Below are 19,940 nucleotides of genomic sequence, written 5' to 3'. Positions count from 1 at the left end.
TGTGTTATCTCTCTTCCACCTGTTTACTGTCCTGGTAAAACTGCCTCTCCTCTCTCTGTGTTGCTCCTTAAGTTGCTTCCTTTTTTGTCTCCTCATGAGAGTTGGGCATTTCCTATTCTGTCAAAATTTTCTCTGACTTGTCACTTTTTTTTCCCATTAAATTAGACATCACTTTCAAACATGGGTGCTTCCTTCTACAAACTTTACCTTCATTATTTGGGATTAAAGGCATGCACCACCAAATCTAGACTTAAGAAAGTAATTGAAACTTTCTCTATACCAGGCTGGCTTTGAACTCAGATCTTCTTGCCTCTGTCTCGTAGATTAAAGGCGTGTTTGTATTTCAGCTGGATCACACAGATCTAAAAATGTATTTGGATGTGATCTCTTGCCAGAATAGCCGTGTTCTGAATGAAAATTCCTTTACACTTCCTTCCTTCAGCAAGTCTGGATTCTGAAGAAGAGGATGAGGGTTAGCTTAAATGCACCAAGATGAAAGATGAAAGGAAGGATTGTTCCTTTGTGTAGAATGTAGGCGGTCAACATACATTGGCAATGTGTACACAAATGGAGATGGGAGAGGTTATGAAATCTAACCTCAGCGTAGGCAGGAGAGTGACTTCAGAAGTGGAGATGAGCAGGCTCATGTACACTGACAGCAAAGACAGTTCTCTCTTTGCCAGACAGAACAGGAGAGGAAGATGACAGGTGAGGATTCAGGGAGGAAGAGAACCAAAATGATCAGACACCTTCATCATTTTTGGAAAATAAAGCCATGAGGTTACATCCTAAAAAGGAAGCAGGGTGGCTCAAATTGGAAGTCTATTAGAGAAATGGGGAATGGGTGGGAACAGCTACAGTGGGAATGAGAGAAAGTAAGTCAGTGAGACAGGCGCACAAAAAAGAGCATTTTGAGATGGGCAGAAGTCAGTCTGTTTTCTGCAGCTGCACTGAAATGCATGCTATAAAAGAAAGCAGTAGTTGAGGGTTAGAAAGACCCAGGCGATGAGTAAACCAAAGGGTTTATGAATTTCTGGTGATTATAAATGAAATGAATAAATAAAAGTTATTTTGGTTGTTAACAAGATTGATTTAAAAAAAAGAAAAAAAATAAGACCCAGGTGACAAAGCCAGGGGTGAATGGGAGGAGGGGATGATGTAGAGGCAAGCAGATCACCAATTAGAATGCAGAATGGAAGCTGTATTGAGGGCAAGGGAGGAGTCAGGAAAATGGGGATCACTGTTGAAGTCTAACAGAAGTTCTTGGGACGAGCAAAATGGAACAATGAAAGAACTTGTTTCAAAGGGGGGAGATTCCTAACTCTTGGTTTCAGTAACCAAAAACCATTTTTTAAAAAGTAAAATTCTGCATTGACCTGTGGTGTGTGTGTGTGTGTGTGTGTGTGTGTGTGTGTGTGTGTGTGATTGTGTATGATGTGTCCTTATATTCACTCTGGTGGAGTCTTTGTACTTTTAACGACTCAATCTGAGGTTCTCATGCAGTGAAGCCTTGATTTGTGATTCAAACATCACGTACAGGTGGGGCTTTAGGAAAGTGACTGGATGGTTGGGGATGTGATCCTCAAATAGATTGGTCTGTTAATGCAAAGCCTGTTGGGAGGTGAGAGAACAATGAAGGATGAGGATCATTACAAGTGGATCATGGGGATGTGTCTTTGAAGTATGCTTCTTGGCTCCAAATCCCTGTTGCTGCTTTCTGGCTCCCACAAGGTGAGCAGATCCCTGCTAACGTGCTCTTTGCCATGGCGTTCTGCCTCACCACAGGCACAGAGACAATGAGGCCTGCTGGCTAGTCACAACCTCTAAAACTGTGAGCCAAATCAACCTGGCCAGGTGCTGTGCAATTAGTCTGCCTTCTTCCGTTTGCAGAAGTATGTTTCTTCCTTACCGTTAGCACACATTCATTGGCAATTCCCGTTTCTGACTACAGAGTGAGTACCTGTTCTCTTCCAGAAATGGGTCGTCATTAGAAATAAAAATCAAATGATATACAGCTCCCAAATCCGCAGAAGCTCATGGCCTTGTTTGAGCAGATAGGCGGCCAAGTTGACAGTTTTAGTAGGTGGCTTAGATGTTAGGATGGTCTAGCATTCACTGAAGCTGCATACTATGAAGGCCCCAAGTCACGTGCTTTGAGGGAGTTATATCATTAAGCACAGTTAACCAGGATTCTTTAGTGGGACATTAGCAAGAGTTTCTAATGTGTTACTGAATCCTCCAAACTCATTTGACCACAGACCCCTTACTCATTGGAACAATCTAATGCATTGTACTTCATGGGCACAGCTAGGGCTGGCATAGGGTTTAGCTTTTGTTTTTGTCTTTTTAACCAGTGGAGAGGATGTTTGTATTTAGTTGGATGGATGCTTTCTCTTAAGTGCATGCAACTTTCAAGTCTGATTTTCACTCTTCTAGGCAAGTAAGATGTAGATTTAGAACGGTTTGCTATGAGGAGTTTAATGATCATGAAGCTGATCATTAACCCAGTCATGAAAGAAATAGAATGCCTTGCCATCCTCTCATTTACCAGCCTCTTAACGCTTCCTCCTCAAATAAATACTGAAGTAACAAAGTATTGAATTTGCCCCCCCCCCCAAGCTTTTAATTAAAAGGCTGTTGAAGCATCTTCAGTTAGGTAATTGCAGCAAGAAGTTACTCAGCATCTAACCTCCATGCTACACTGACCAAACATTTATTAAATGTAGCATTTGAAGGCTGAAAGGCTAATATTTGGGTGTCATCACTATGTAATTTCTGATTTTATTCTGGAGTCTCTCTACACATTTACATTTGACATTTAGTAAAAGCATCTTGGAGCAAATTGTTTCCTCCTTCTTTCCCTCCCTCCCTCCCTGCCTGCTTCTCCCTTTTCTCTCCTTCTCCTTCCTCTCCCTGGCAAGCGCACTTTCATTATGTTATAACCATACCCTCACAAATTGTTCTCTCTTGCAGGTAACTTTGCTCTTTGTTTGTCTGTTTGTCTGAGATGGGGTCTTGCTTTGTAAGTACCAACTCTCACTATTCCCTCTGCCTTAGCCCCACAAAATGTTGGAATTATGGGTGTGTGTCACCACACATAGTCCCAAAATAATTCTTCCCACCTGTCCTCTATTCTCCAGAGAACTATGATGGTAGAGATGGAAAGCATGGAAGATACAGTTTTATGGTTCACAAACTTCTGAAAATGTTTCTGAAACATTGTTATTAGTTTTTAAGGGGAGAGGAGGCCAGGGAAATGGCTCAACCAGCACTTGCCACACAAGCCTGAAGATCTGAACCCCACCTTGGTACCATCATAAAAAGCCAGGGATAGTGGTAGGGAGGTAGAGCTAGGAGAGTCCCTGGGGTTTGCTGGCCTGACAGTCTAACCAAATTGGTGAGTTTCAAATCTGGTGAGAGGCTTTTTCTCAAAAGATAATGTGTCAAACTATTAAGAAAGACTCCTCACCGTTGACTTCTGACTTGCAAACACACACACACACACACACACACACCCCTCTGCACCACACACGTGTACATATACAAATATACACACGCAAAATATTGTTGCAGGGCTCATGGTTGTACATATCTTCCATTTATTTAGGAATGTCTAATTTCCTAAATATTGCTAAAAAAAAAAAAAAAGTTTAACTCTGACCTCATTTTCGACAACTCACAGCCAAAATCAAGATACAGAATTATCCATGCACTAAGTAAATGTTGAGACCTAGAAAAAAACATCCTTTGTTCTTTTTGTGTGTGTGTGTCTGTGTTGGGCTGAATTTAATAGTGTTAATTATATGCAAGGAGACATACTGCATCCTCCACCCAGTTTCCTGTGGAACACAGACGGACCTTATGCAGCAAGCACCACCAGGTGCCCCTTTTACACAGCAGAGAAAAGTGAAGGTTACATAGATTACAGGGTCACATAACTATCCTAGAGTAGGAAGCCATCAGCGACAGAGGACCCACAGCCAAGCACCCTAAGCAGTGAGCTGCCTCTCCTCTCACTTACAAATTGTTCTCTCTGTGATGAACCACCTTGAATTCTGATCCCCTCTAGGAGCCAAACCTACTTCTAAAGCAGATAACTGGAGAGTTAGTTTAACAAAGCCCTGGATTTACTTACTTACCTAGGCTGAGTGTTAGGGCTGTTTCCTTCCCACTTGATCCTGTCATTTGACATGAACCAAGAGAGGGTCGAAAGGCGTATGTGTGGTGTATAAAAACAGCATGTGTTCTGGAGTCAGAGACCCTGACTCTTAGCCCTGCCACTTAAAAGCCCTGTGGTATTCAACAATATCATCCTAGTTTTGTTTTGTTTTGTTTTTCTAGACAAGGTTTCTCTGTGTAGCTCTGGCTGTCCTAGAACTCGATTTGGAGAGCAGGTTGGCCTTGAAATCAGAAATCCACCTGCTTCTGCCTCCAGAGTGTTGGGACCCACTGCCTGGCCCAGTGTTTTTACTTTTTGCCAAACCTTTCTGTTGAGTGTAATAATATTTTCCCTTCTTAGGGAAATTCACACAGGTGGGCACAGAGATGATAAAAGCTGCTAAGGTCTTTGTTTATAGGAAGGCTTTACTTTCATAAGAGAGGAGCAAGGTAATAAAAAGTAAACAAAAAAAATCAGCTAATTGTGGATAGGGGTAGCTGCGGGGCACAAAAGAAGACAAGCAATATGACGGGAACAATCTGCAGGTGGGGAAAGAAGCGGCTGAACTGCGTGGTCTGGAAAATTCCTGTCTGAGAGAAAAGGGCTCTGTCATGTGGGACAGAGACCTGTGAGTAAGGGGGATATGAGAACTATTGGGGAAGGACATTCAATACCAAAGGGACTATAAGTGAAAAGGCCAAGATGAAGGCATGACCTTCACACTCAGGACAGCGAGGGGTCCCATGAGAGTGCACGCCTATGAGCAGAGAAGTGGGAGTGGAAGTCTCTGTCCAGTAGGCTATGGGAGAGCTTCCTGGGGGAAATGGCACCACCTGACTTCTGCTTCAGGGAGGTGACCTGGCTGTTGCCTCAGAGCAGAGAAACAGTAAGCTGGGGTCACAAAGAGCAAAGTCTCCACGTAATTGCGGTGAATATGGCTGTGTGGTGATTTGGGGTGAGGTGGTGGTAAGTGAGGCAGAATGAGTCTAGGATGTATTTCAGAGCTCAGACTTAACGATCTTGCCTGCAAGTTGAAGGAGAGCGTTAAGAAACTCTGGAGCCATTCTACCAGGCTGAGATGCCAGCCTCCTCCTCTGTAAATGGATTGTTGGAGATGATAAGGATTGATAGGGAGAAGAGTTCGGTGCTGGGCACAAAGTATAGGCTTCATGAACAGACGTGTTGCCTCTGCTTTTGACCTAGGTTGATCCTGGAACTTTCTAGAAGTTCCAGCAGGTTCACTTCAGAATCTTAGTCATTATAAATTCCAACTATTATAAAAATGTATGCAAAGCTCAATATGCTCGGAAAAATCTCGTAAGCTTCTACCAGTTTAGAATAAGTTAAAATAAATACTGAGTGATTAAACTGTAGAAAGCAGCCAATAAAAGCTTCTAGACAACGTGCAATACCTGACAAGTACTTACTCTGTGCCTATTTTCAGAGCTTTGTGACTGAACACTCTTTTCTAAATGTGATGAGTATTTGGAGAAACATACGCTCTGTGGACAGGATCCACACGTAGGGAACAATCGCCCACGTTTGGTGATGTACTTCTGAAATGCTTTCCTCGGAGGCACTGAAGGGTGCTCACACAAGAATTACACCTCTAACGCTAGCTTCTTAGGGGTCTGAAGAGCACCCATCCAAAACATGTGGGCACATAGGAACAGCACTCAGCATCGCAGAGTGGGAGACTTGACATGGAATCCACACACAAACATGAACTTGCCTAGACCTTTAGCCACTGAAAACCTCCCAGTTTGCCAATCCTGAGTTCAGCATAGTTTGATTTTCCTGTACTATAGAAAAACAAAGGAGCACACAGACACTGAAAATAAGTAGAAGTCAAGGGTTCACTGCAACTCTGCTACAAAAGAGTGGACAGAGGGGGAAGATGCATGGCTTTCAACTAGAGATAGGATTTTTTTAAGTAGCGGAATCAACTTAAAGATCAGTGGTTCTCATCCGAGGATGATATGGCACCTCTAGGGACTTTATAAATGCACAAATAATTTTAGTTGTTGCAATAACTACAGAAGTTTAAAATCCAGTAATGTGATGGATGGGTCTTTACAATGACAGAATTGTCAGCCTTATGTCAACAGGAACTCTGATGGGATATTTGTTCAAGGTCAAGCACAGAGGGCTGAGCAGAAATATAAGTGTATGTTTAGGTCATAACAATATCAAAACAACTATATATTTGTAGAAGGACAAAGAAAACAAAGGAAAGTTATGAGTGAGGATTTATTCATTTTATAAAGTAAGTGTAATTAAAAACTATCTATGGTTTGACATTGAGGTAGAGTTAAAGTTATAAGAGCCAAAATTAATACAACTAAAAACTATGGTAAGGAGAAGTCCTTATTTTTTCTCATAACAGGGAATCAGCAAACACAGTAAGGTTAATGGAAGAAAACACTGCAAATCTGGAAGGAAACTCCTCAGAATGAAACAGAAGTAGAATTGGAGTTTGTGTTCAGGAGCAATGGGCAGTGTTAGAAGCACTGGCTCATCATTGTGTCCCTTGTCATAAGTAGCTTTCATGTGTATAAACGTGAAAACATAACACATGAACACATAAGTCCACACATGTGTAAACCATAAGTCATCAAGCTTCAATTCTCCTTGCTTACTGCATCCTCTTTCATGAGTTACAAATGCTTCTCCCACTCCGAGGAGCTAGTTCTGCCCAGCAGAAATCTTCTGGAACTAGAGGTTCTAGAATCTTCTGGAACTTGGAGGTTTCTGTATTGAACTTCCATCTGAGTCCATGCCCAGTTCCTTCCAGGTGCTGTGAGAGCTCTCTAGCCTGACTGGGTCTGGTGCCAATTTTACCTTCTGTGGTGAGGAACCACACAGTAGCTGAGCATCATATACACTCAGCTTGGTATTCAGCTTCGAACAAAGAAAAGGGCAGAACCTCTTGCATGCCCTTATCTTCGAAGGAGGTTTGTACCAGTTTCATGGGAGTCACCTAGCGGTGGGGACTCACTGTAAAGAACTGAACAGATTCCTAAATATCCCAGTATTTGCTAGTAGAGGTTATCAAGAAGAGAAGGAACAGGGGTTAGAAAGCATTGTGGCTTGAACTTTGACCCTCCAAACATTAGATATGCCAAAGTGTGGATGACATTATTTTCAATAACAATCAGTAGAGCCACTTTTATAACTTTCTGAGCAGTCCTTCTGTGGGGTAGTGACATTTACTGAGTGTATCTTAATCTTATGTATCTCAGTCTGCTATCACATATGACCCCTGTGTCATGAGTAGGGTCTGAGATTCATTTATCTTTATATGCATCAAACATATACAGGATACATGATGGTTGAATTAAGGAACAGACGCATGGATGAATGAACACATGTACGCCAAATAATAAACAAGATGCTTATTATAGTTTCCTTTAAAAATTAACAAAATTGAATTTAAAGCATGACAAAAATTCTACTTTCTGTTGCACCCTGATAATGTGAAACTGGTGTGTATGTGTGTGTGGTGTGTATTTGTTTGTTGTGATAACTATTTGTGAGAGTTAAATGATTGATAACAACTTAAGTCTTTGAGACACTTAAGAGGTATAGAGAGGCCTGGGCTTTTTCAGTGCTGATAGATCAAAGACAAGGTGCAACAATACTGTAGGTGTCAAAAGATATTTGTACAAAGACCTGGGCACAGGGGTCTTTTTTGAGACTGATACTCCAAACAAGGACCATGCATGGAGACAACTTAGAACACCTGCACAGAAGTAGCCCAAAGCAGCTCAGTATCCAAGAGGGTTCCCCAATAATAGGAATAGGGACCATCTCTGACATGAACTCATGGTCTGGCTCTTTGATCACCTCCACCTGAGGGGGGAGCAGCCTTACCAGGCCACAGAGGAAGACAATGAAGCCAGTCCTGATGAGACCTGATAGACTAGGGTCATATGGAAGGGGAGGAGGACCTCCCTTATCATTGGACTGGGGGAGGGGCATAGAAGAAGAGAGAGGGAGGGTGGGATTGGGAGGAGATGAAGGAGGGGCCACAGCTGGGATACAAAGTGAATAAACTGTAATTAATAATAATAATAAAAAATCCATTGAGGACACACTTGAACAGGCTAAAGGACTGTCTTGCTCTCCCATAGTTTTAACTTTTCTTGGGGAACTTGGAGTGGAGGTAGCTCCTGGATGATGTGATGGTCGGTTTACTTACCCATTCACTCAATGATATATACTAAGCTCCCCTTATATGAGATATATTTGGAGGAAAGAACAGTTATTTACTATCTCTGGGCCTCTTTCTTACACAGAGAGGACACTTGTGAAAAATTTGTTAGTTGGCTGACAAGGGTGAAACAAAATGGATTTTCCTACAAGTTTCATACCGTATAGTTCACAGAATTTATTGTATCTGTGAAACTTCCTTGAGTTTATGAGTTGTTAAGCCTGGAGGTTACTGTCATTCCTTTGCATTCTTCTTGATTTATAGGTCTATTTTGTATTCTCATTGCTATCAAAATCACCTGTTGATGGCTCCTTGTACCGTCTCTGAGTGGGGTCAGCTGGTTTCATATTTCTAGTGAGCAGCCTGTCTTTATTCCTTGCTTTGCTAAGGCCTTTAGTATTGACCTTAAAGTCACAGTGAAGACCTAGACAGAATGATCTCATCTTTTTAATTTCAGTATTGTGTGTGTGTGTGTGTGTGTGTGTGTGTGTGTGTATTGGAGAGATAGAGAGAGAGAAGAAGAGAAAGAGTAAGGGAGAGGAAAGGAAAGAGGGAAGGAGAGAAGGAGATATATATATATATATTTCTTAGGAGGGTATAATTCAGAAAATGCAAAGGAATTGCAGACTTAACATGTCCCTGTCTGGGGCAGGTTATATGAGTGGAACACAGGTATTAATCTGAATGGAAGAATACAGCATCATCACTGGACAGTAACTAAACAGAAATCACTGACCATCTAGCAACTAAAAATGGACACAGGTAGTGAAGGTTCTCCTGTACCTTTGTGGGCATGGGCTTCTTAAAACTGATTTCCGCTTGCATCCAAACACCCCTCGGGGACTCCAGCACAGACCAGATCTTCTCTTGAACCACGTGGTTTTCCTCAAAGAGATAAACTGCTAGGGTGTCACTCATTTTCCAAAATCCAAAGATGGCATAATGAAAGCGCACACAGTACTGCATGTTTCCTGGTAGAGAGGGACCGTAAAGCCTTCCAATGTAGCCAGGTTGGGATGTAAACTTAGTGTTGGCCAGAAGATAGTGCCCTGTGAAGAAAACAAACCACTTAGTACTGCTGTTCTCAGCCTGTAGGTTGCAATCCCTTTGGGAGTCACATCTCAGATATCCTGCATATTAGATGTTTATATTGCAATTCAAACAGCAGCAAAAGTACACTTATGAAGTAGCAATGAAACAATTTTATGGTTAGAAGTCACCACAGCATGAGGGACTGCATTAAAGAGTCACAGCATTAGGAAGCTTAAGAACCACTGAGTACAAGAGCCATGCGGAATGAGCTCACACAGATGGTCAGGTGGAAACTGGTTAAAGCAGTGGGGTTTTCCAGCAGAAACAACTTCCGTAGGCTTTAAACTGTAAAAGATGCTTTCTATAAAACTCAGGGATGAAATCAATAAGTTAGACACAAAGAGATCAATAAACACAAAGAATCAATAAAGCCTAAAGCTGGTTCTTTGAAAAACTCAACAACATAGACAAACCCTCAGTCAAACTAACCTAAAGGCAGAGATGGTATCCAAATCAACAAAATCAGAGATGAAAAGGGGGACATAACAATAGATACTGAGGAAATCCAAAGAATCATTAGGTCTTACTTCAAAAACCTGTACTCCATAAAATTGAAAAATCTAAATCTGTTAGAAGAAAAAGTGGGGAAGAGCCTAGAACTCATTGGCATAGGAGACAACTTCCTGAACAGAACACCAACAGCACAGGCTCTAAGATCAACAATCAACAAATGGGACCTCATAAAACTGAAAAGCTTCTGTAAAGCAAAAGACACTGTCATCAAAACAAATCGACAGCCTACAGACTGGGAAAGGATCTTCACCAACCCTATATCTGACAGACGGCTAAAATCCAGGATATATAAAGAACTCAAGAAGTTACAAAGCAAAGAATCAAGTAATACAGTTAAAAAAGGGATACAGAGCCAAATAGAGAATTCTCAATAGAGAAATATTGAATGGCAGAGAAACACTTAAAAGAAATGCTCAACATCCTTAGCCATCAGGGAGATGCAAATACAAACGGCCCTGAGATTTCACCTTACACCCATCAGAATGGCCAAGATGAAAAACTCAAGTGACAACACATGCTGGAGAGGTTGTGGAGAAAGGGTCCCCTTTCTCCACTGCTGGTGGGAATACAAACTGGTACAACCACTTTGGAAATCAATCTGGTGCTTTCTCAGACAATTAGGAATAGTGATTCCTCAAGATACAGCTATACCACTTCTAGGCATATATCCAAAAGATGCTCAAGTACACAACAAGGACATTTGCTCAGCCATGTTTGTAGCAGCTTTATTTGTAGTAGCCAGAACCTGGAAACAACCCAGATGTCCCTCAATTGAGGAATGGATACAGAAATTGTGGTACTTTTGCACAATGGAATACTACTCAGCAATTAAAAACAAGGAAATAATGAAATTTGCAGGCAAATGGTGGGACCTAGATATGATCATCCTGAGTGAGGTATCCTGAAAGCAGAAAGACACACATGGTATATACTCATTTATATAGACCTATAAGATAGGATAAATATACTGAAATCTATACACCTAAAGAAGATAAACAAGAAAGAGGACCCAGAGTAAAATGATCAATCCTCACTTAGAAAGACAAATGGGATGGACATTGGATATAGGAGAAAAAAGTAACAGGACAGGCGCCTACCACAGAGGGCCTCTGAAAGACTCTACCTAGCAGTGTATCAAAGCAGATGTTAAGGGGCTGGAGAGATGGCTCAGAGGTTAAGAACAGCCGCTGTTCTTCCAAAGGTTCTGAGTTCAATTCCCAGCAATCACATGGTGGCTCATAACCATGTATAGTAAGATATGGTATACAGGCAGAATGTTGTATAAATAATAAATAAATCTAAAAAAAAATGAAATGTATCTACTCAAAGCAGATGTTAAGACTCATAACCAAACCTTCGGCGAGTGCAGGGAATCATATGAAAGAAGGGGGAGTTAGTAAGACCTGGAGAGGACAGGAGCTCCACAAGGACCAAATATATCAGGGCACAGCGGTCTTTCATGAGACTGTTTCTCCAACCAAGGACCATGTATGGACATAACCTAGAACCCCTGCTCGGATATGGCCCATGGTAGCTCAGTATCCAAGTGGGTTCTCTAGTAAGGGGAACAGGGACTATTTCTGACATGAACTCAATGGCTAGGTCTTCCAACCCTCCCCCCTCCCTCAAGGGAGGAGGAGCCTTGATAGGCCACAGAAGAGGAGATTGCAGCCAGGCCTGCAGAGACCTGATAAGCTAGGGTCAGATCGAAGGGTAGGAGGTCCTCCCCTATCAATGGACTTGGAAAGTGGCAGGGAGGAGATGAGGGAGGGAGGGATGTGAAGGGAATTAGAGAGGGGGCTATGGCTGGGATACAAAGTAAATAACCTGTGATTAATATAAAAAATAAAAATTATTATAAAAAAAGAAGACTCCAAGTGGGCCTTCTCTGGGACACCATGACGGGACACAGTAAGGCGTTTCTCCCTTTAGGAGCCTTAGTACTTGGCCTGTTCAAGACACCAAATTGGTGTATTGTTCTTGGGCTTCCCTCAATAATAAATGTCTCTTGCATAAGAGTCCATGATAATCTTGTTATTGAAAACTGTATGGGCTGATGAAAGACATCTTCTTTGAATAAACATAAAAACATGTTTCCTGCTAGAATACTATTAAAAAAAAACAAACAAAAATGTCATGCAAGTATTTTTTATATAATTTACAAAAAAAGACAAAACTTGGCTTTCAAAACTGTAAAACATTATTCTTTAAACATTTGTACTTTAATTACGGTAATTAAAATGTAATTAGATCACTTTTGTGCTCCCTTTCCTCTTTCCAGCCCTCCCAATGTTCCTTCTATCTGACCTTCCCATATATCCTCCACCTCCTTTCAAACTGATTGATTCTTTTCCTTTGATTATTATTGTTGCATGTATATATAAATACACAGATATGTAAATATAACCTAAATCTGTTTTTGTTCTATATGTGTATATTGTTTCAGGGTTGACTGCTTTGTATTAGATAACTACATAGGGCACTCATTCTTGGAATAAAGTAATTTGCCCTCTCTCAAAAAATAAAATAAATAAAATAAAATAAAATAAAAAAAGGAAAAAAAGACCATTTCTAATGTTTGTGGTTTTAAAAAAAATCTATAAAATGTTTTTAGACCTTGACTACAAATAAAACCTCTTAGAAAGTCAAGTAAATGCCATAAAGCAGTATAGCTCTTATAGCACACAGACTCAGATTCATAACATTAATTAGGGATGATGGTGTTTGTTTGTTTGTTTGTTTTTCTTTTTTTTTTTTTTAATACAAAAATGAAAGGATGAGCTTGGGACTCCTGACTATCTGGGTCAGCCAGCTACCCAGGCTCCATGTCTCATGCTGAGTCACAGTCAGTGACTGAAGAGCTCATTTCCCCTGCTGTATCTGTAGTGGCCTGTTTGAGATTTCTGTGTCTGGGCAGAACACTCTGTTCTCCTGACCACATATTAAACCAGCCCCTGAAAAAAAAAATCATATTTCTGACCAGTTGGGCCCTTCCAGGTGCTGAAGCTGTGTTCAATTTCCTTGTTTCTTAACAGGAGGGAATTTCTAGCAGCAACGATCCTCTTAACTGTCAAGCCTGCTACACACGGTCAACTTAAAATTGATCCATGTATGTGAGGTGAGGCAGAACAGAACGGTTTTTTCCTTTTCTGATCGGGTTCTCGTAATTCTCCTCATGGCACTTCAGTGTTTGCTCTGCAGTTCAGTTTTCCTTACGTATTCTTAATTACTCATCCTTGTAAGAAGAGCCTGGGGGCTTGTCCTCTCCCGTACACAGGTGGGGCATGTGTGGACACAGTGACTGCTATCTGAAAGCCAGGAAGCCAAGTCCCACCAGTCCCTGGAATCCAGACTTCCAGCCTTACCAATGGGATAAAAAATGGCTGTTATTTAAGGCCCAGGCCACGGCACTTTGTGCTGCCAATGGACTTATATGGGTGGCCACGCCACAGCCAGACCCTTTTATGACCTAAATATCATCCTTCTCCGCTCAAAGCCTTTCAGTAGCTTTTTACTGCCATTTTAATATCCCCCCGTGCTTACTCTGATCTGCCAAACCTGTCATCCATTGGCCTCTCCATCTTCCTTATTCCCCATTTCTGCTCCACTGCCTCTCCCACCAGTTAGTGTGGTCAGCTCCCTCCACACTGAAAGATCTCACAGATACTTTTCCTTTGCAGCTTCCCTTGACGACATTACTCCCAAATCCCCAGGCAAAATTCGGTTTCTTCTTCTATTCTCTCTCAGAGCACCAAAGGTCATCAGAAGATAATCACCCCAGTATGCCACTCTGGCATATTGATTATGTTGAGCTGAAGGGAACAGTAGAGTCAGGAAGGGCTCTTCATCCTCTCATTTTCTATCTGAAGCAGGCCACATAACTTCCTGTGAGCAAGGCACACATCCTGTTTAGGAAGTCAGTGTAATAGAAGCTGAGACTATGCCAAAATGGATCTGTACAAGCCCAGTACATAAAATAAAAACTCTTGTCTTTTATTAGTTTCCTCCATAGGTTTCTAGTAATTTTCTCACAATTCACTACCCCTCCCTTTCTTTGTCTTGCTACTTTCCACAACTTTATCTTTTTTTTTTTTGTTAAAAATGGTAAGTTCTCAGGCCTATGTATCTTTCTAGTCTTCCTTGTCCCTGAGAAGGCACCCAAATGCACATAAAAATATGTTATTAGAAGGTTACAATTTTCTCTTGCTAACGTGATTCATGTCTGCTTGATCCTCAGCCTCAGCTCCAGAAACTAAGAAATAAAGGGACATGGTTTCCTCCCAGACACCTTTGCTGTGCTTGGAGTTCTGTTCATTTGTGTATATGTCTATCTAGTGCTTCGTTTGCTCATTGAAATGGGTCTCAGCTGGGAAAGTGAGGCTCATATCACCATTTTATCTTCTCTGAGTTAATTTCCCAAAGTTTAGAAAAACCGTTGTAAAGCTTGTGTTTTCACAATTTAGGATATCTGTAAGAAAAGGGTGTAAAATTATAGGCATAAAATTGCCTATAATTTTTGAGTTAGCACAGCGTCTTGAATTGTAACTTTTATAAATGGCCAAATGTCACCAGTACTCCTTTGTTCTCCATCTCTTCTTATCTTTCTTTTTCCTCATTGCCTCTGCAGAAATGGAATAGAATAGCAAGTGGTATGTGAAAGCAAACCCATGAAGTGTGGCCTGACAAACCTTGGGCTCACCTGTCCCTGTTGTGTGGTCTCCCACCCGATACACGTTTGGTTTCACTCTCACTCTGGTCCAACCTGGACCCTCTTTGTCTTGATAGAAGTTGCAGAGGTCTTCCTCAAAATCACAGCTTGTTTCCACAGCACTGAAAGGAAGCCCTGGGCAAATGAGAACCAGAGTTACAGCCAACTTGGGACTCTCAGAGGACTCCATCAAACAGATGACAGAAACAGCTACATTTGTGCCTGGGAAACTGAGGGAGAAACACACAGCAAAATATTTTTATCCAAGTGGCAGGCTGACAGGTTATCATCAAAACAGTGTTTTGACATGACAGGGAAATTGTTCTTTTTCTCCCTAAAAGGAGGGCAGGAAGGAGCTCTGATCACATTATTTACAAAAATAAACACGTGCTAGGTTTCAAAAGGGGATTTCCTTTGAGAATGTAAAGGCTGTGAGCATTTACTCAAACCTTTCAAGCCTACTCCTACAACGTTTAAAAGAAAGAAAAAGGGGAGGATCTTAAGAGACTCATAAGTTCTAAGATGCAATTTAGAAATAGTATTTTCCAGAGACAAATCCCCTTGGTTGACTCGCTCTGCAGCAGAGGGGCTATGATTGGCATTAGCAACTGCTGCACTTGGGGAAAAGCAGCCCTGGGCCAAAACCACACAACTTAGAAGTCAGAACAGGACTTGCAGGGGCTGCTGCTGTTTGGGTTTTGCTGACTTCTGTTATTCTTTATCATGGCCCGCAGTTATCACTTTGTCCCGGATTGCCTGGATGGAGTGGATCATGAGAGTCCTGCTCCTTTGGGAATGATGGTTGGTCCTATTAACACAGGACTTGGAAACCTCATTGCTTAGGTTTCCCTCTGGGGTCAGAGGGGCTGTGAGTGACCAAAGAAGTTTGGGATGCTCAGTATGAGCATAGTCTCAATGATGAGAGACACAACTGGGACATTTTAGGGACAGAGTGATAGAGGGTGTTGTTTTGTATAGCTGGAAAGTCATTTCTAGATAAACTTTCAATCTGAGAACAGCCAGCTGGTGATGCGAGGCTGTTTAGGACAAGACTATGCTCTCAGTTAACTTTCAAACTAAGAAAGCACTCATGTGGGTGGAAAAACTCAGCCAGACTAAGTGGTCATTTGAATCTTTCAACCAAATGCTACAAGGAGCCCAAAATTTAGTTTTGACCCAAAAAACACATAGCTATATATATATATATATATATATATATATATATATATATATATATATATATATATATATATATATAAAACAGTTACTTTGTGAACTGATAACATTGTATCAGTAATAATTTTCCTGAATTCCCTAATTATTCCATAGTTACAGTGCAGATAAACATTGAAACACCTCAATAGATAAAGGAAGTACAGTGTTCTTCCAGGCCTGCTAAGGCAAATGCTGGTCCTGTCTAATGCTATCAGTTTATAGATCTGAGAGAAGAGTCTGTGGGGGTTCTTCACTGTATTCATGCATTCTGGCAAATTTTATCTGAGTCAGAAATGCTACAAAAGGTGTTTCAAAATTTCTCTCTCTTTCTCTCCTTTTTTTCCCTTTTGATAATGACTAACAGTGCATTACAGAAAAAGAAACTGTCCCCATATAACTGGAACATGTTGGCATTTCAGGTCACATGTCTGAGCCTGATAGTGGGAAAGGAAATGAGAGCGGCCGTGCTCTAGGCCTGGTGATTCACCCATATGCTGCTCTGTCCATTTCTATCAGAACCAGGGTATGTCAAAGCCTGTGAATGTCATATCCACAAGGATCCTTCAATATTTCTTCAGCATTCTCCTGTGGTTAATGGAGACCAGAGGAAACCCCACCATCTCACTTCTTAGCCAACCTCCCTCTACCTGGTAATGAAAAACAGATGAAAAATTCAAAACGTACAGCCAGTTGTTTAGCTCAGGAAATGGCGAGGCACTCCTAAATGCGTGGCACAAAGAGATCATCAGGTCAGTGAAATGACTCATTAGGAATGAAACTCAGAGCAGCATCCCTAGGGGGCTGCAAGAGAATCTTAACTCCTTTATTAGGTGTGTAAGAGGGGGAAGAGATAGTGCTAAAATTCAAAAGTTTATAGCAGCTTTAGTCACAGCAGCCAAAACGGAGAATCAGCCATGGTCTTCAGCTGATGAATAGGCACATGAGCTGTGGTACATTAAGACAATGAAATATCATCCAGTGCTAAAAAGAAATTATCTACGGAGCCATGAAGGGACTTAACGGATGTACACTATTGATCAAAGGGGGCCAGTATGAGAAGACTGCAGATTGTATGACCCACAACCACAGGGTGTAGTACAAAAGGCAAAACTAGGGAGACAGGGAAAAGATCAGTGGGAGGAAGAAGAGAGAGGCTGTGTTACACTTTAATAATGGCCACATGTCGTTATAAATTTGTCCACACCCATAGAACATGCAATACCAACGGTGACCTTTAATGTAAACTATGGAGTCTGGGTGACAGTAATATGTAGGGGGGAAAGAATGCATGTGCTATTGCTGTGACTTTTGCTCAACTCACTGAGCCTCAAACTGCACTAATAAAGCACAATGTTAGGTAAGGATCACTTTTCTCCGTGGAGACACAGACATTATGAATTTTGGAGACCTAAAAATTCGAGATTTTACAATTTTATCCATAATCAGTAGGTTGTGGGTTTTTTCCCTTAATCTATCCAACTGTTCATATATGGACTCAAGGTATTTTTTAAGGAAATAAATGAATTTACATAAATTAATATCTAAGTTTTTCTTTCCTAATAGGGAGGAAAGACAAAAGCACCTCGTGAAAATTTGTATACAGTATCAAAAAATTAAATTCACTATATGAGGGATGAAAGAGGGTACTAGCCCAGCAAAACTGATTATTCAGTTGATGACCTTTTAAAGGCAAGGTGAGGAAATTAAAGACAATTTTAAAAAAGTGCCAACTCTGGGTATTTTGAAAGGCAGGCCCATTCTAAACGAGGGAGAATAAGCAGGACTCACCTGTCTGATTCTGGCAGTGAACAGGAGAGAAAGAAATATCATCTAGGGCAACATAGCCTCCTTTGGGACCATTGAAAGCAACTTCAAAAATAACCTGGGAAGGGAAATGGCAGGTTAGCATATATTTACATAATCTCTCGCTCTTACATGATTGAAAATGACACCTCAATCAAACCAACCGAGGCCGAGTTACAAGGACTCATACAATCATTTTCCAAAACGTGAGTGTTCGGTCATCACCCTTGTCGACCCCAGTGCTTCTTTCAGGGAAAATGAAATTGCTACGTTCTGAGGAGCTTTGCCTGCTGAAATGTTATCGACTGAGGTCTAATCCTCAATTCAGTGGTGTTAGGAGGTGGGTCCTTTGAGGAGGTGATTGGCTCATGAGGGTGGAGCTTTCATACATGAGGTTAGTGGCAAGAGTCCCAAGGAGCTCTTCTCCATGTGGAGACACAATGGAAGAGGCCTTCTGTGCACTTGGAAAAGAACCCTTGCCACGATGGATCCGCCAGCGCCTTGATCCTGGGTTTCTCAGTTTCCTGACTGTGAGAGATAGATTTCTGATGTTGATAAGTCATTGAGGTCATGGTACTTTGTTATGGCATCTCATAGTGGACCAAGACATCTGACGCTTGTATTTACTGGGTGCGCTAGTCCCTACTCCTTGAGCATCAGCTAGCATGCCTAAGACATTTCTGACCAATTTCAGAGTTCATTAGAATCATGCATAGGCTTCATCTATAGAAAAAAAGTCAGTGAAGAAGATAAATTAGTTTCTTCCATTATCTATAGGAAGCTAACCTGTCTGTGCCCCTGGCCTCATATGGTACTCCAGATGGGGGGCTGGGCAAAGACACAGTAGTCAGAGAGGAACACTTTGACCAGGCCTTTCCTGCTATGTTCCAATGGATTCTTGAAGACCATGTGTTATTGATATCAACTCCTTTACTTTCACGTCTCCCACCCACTAACCTGGAACTTTCTGTCTGTGACAATGAGCCATCAGGTATGATCGGCTCAGCTCTGAGTTGTGTAAGGAAAACAGGTGTGCAGTCTATGCTGTGTGAGTTGATAGCTAAGACACATTGTGGATCATGGCTTGAAATAAATGCATGCCAGGACCAGGAAGGCATAAATATATAAAGTTGCCTTACTGGGATTCAGAGTCTTGAGAGTGGCGAAGGCAAAGCTCATTAAAGGAGGCAGCTGCTACCCAGCACCCTACTCCCTAGGATCTCAGTTTGTTGCCCTACTGGAGAGTAAAGGTTTTGCAAATGTAATTAAGATGAGGTTATACTGCAGAAGGGCGGATGTCTATTCCAAATGACTGATGTTCTTATAGTCTTTATAAAAGGGAAATTTTTGATGTGTGCATGCCCTCCACCCCTGACACAGACCAGTGACACTGGGACTGATAGAGGATGGGAAAAGACCTTGTTCGTATTGAGCAGAGAGATTTAGAAGCTCTTTCTGACACAAGTCTGCCAATCACCACTCATATGCCAGGGTTCTCTGTTCAGAAAAAGTTTCCTATGTTTATTTTCCTTCTGAAATGCGCTTGAGAATGTGGCAACGTGGAGTTCACAGATTTCTCCAGTGCCAGTTCCTTTCCCTGGCAATTAGTAAAGGCAAACAACCGAAATAACAGATTCAGATTCAGAGCAAAATTACACACATGTGGCTCCAAAAATGAATGCTAAGGATTAGTAGTATTCAGCATTATGACTTTTCAAGTGCTGATTTAAAAAAAAAAATCAGCAATGCTTCATGCATGCAAATGTTGTCTGAAGAGTTTATGTTGGACAAAAGAAGTTGGTAAAGAAAACACCACACATGTGTCTATGTGTATACACTTGCCTGCCCAAATGTGCATTTAACACGTGACTCATTTGACTTTAGTGGAGGGAAAATGTTCTGGAGCAGCATTTTTTTTTTCTTCTTGTAACCCAAAGTCACAGAAAAATTTCCACTCGTCCGTAAGAGCAAATCAAAGACCTGCCAGGCTGTGTGACAGGAAATAGCATGCATGCTACAAAGGCACTGTGCTCTCTCTCTGTGGAGGCTGTTTGGGGTGAGGGATCTGAGAGGGGCACGAAGGAGGTAGTGTCAGGCACACCAGCAGGAGACACGGGGCATTGGAAATGGAGAGCAAGCCAACCTACTCCAGTTCTGCAGCAGGCTAGCAGATGGCGCCACTGAAAAGCAGCCGGGGGAACAAGCCACTTCAGTTCTTTGAAGGGAAGCAGGGAAGA

The 19,940-nt window shown here is 41.6% G+C and overlaps 1 protein-coding gene across 1 annotated transcript in view; it reads right to left on the bottom strand.

Moving 5' to 3' along the window:
* Mamdc2 (MAM domain containing 2) overlaps positions 1-19,940 on the bottom strand; it is a 151,747-nt gene that overhangs the window by 44,614 nt on the left and 87,193 nt on the right. The window contains exons 7-9 of the mRNA XM_055613915.1: positions 17,689-17,782; positions 14,677-14,820; positions 9,156-9,421 (exon numbers count right to left, since the gene is read on the bottom strand). Of these exons, the coding sequence (XP_055469890.1) occupies positions 9,156-9,421; positions 14,677-14,820; positions 17,689-17,782 (504 nt within the window). The remainder of the gene's footprint in view (positions 1-9,155; positions 9,422-14,676; positions 14,821-17,688; positions 17,783-19,940) is intronic.

The sequence above is a fragment of the Psammomys obesus genome, unplaced genomic scaffold (genome assembly GCF_907164565.1).
Source record: "Psammomys obesus unplaced genomic scaffold, mPsaObe1.curated_primary_1811, whole genome shotgun sequence".
In the NCBI taxonomy this organism is placed as follows: domain Eukaryota; kingdom Metazoa; phylum Chordata; class Mammalia; order Rodentia; family Muridae; genus Psammomys; species Psammomys obesus.
This window is presented reverse-complemented; position numbering and strand designations above follow the sequence as displayed.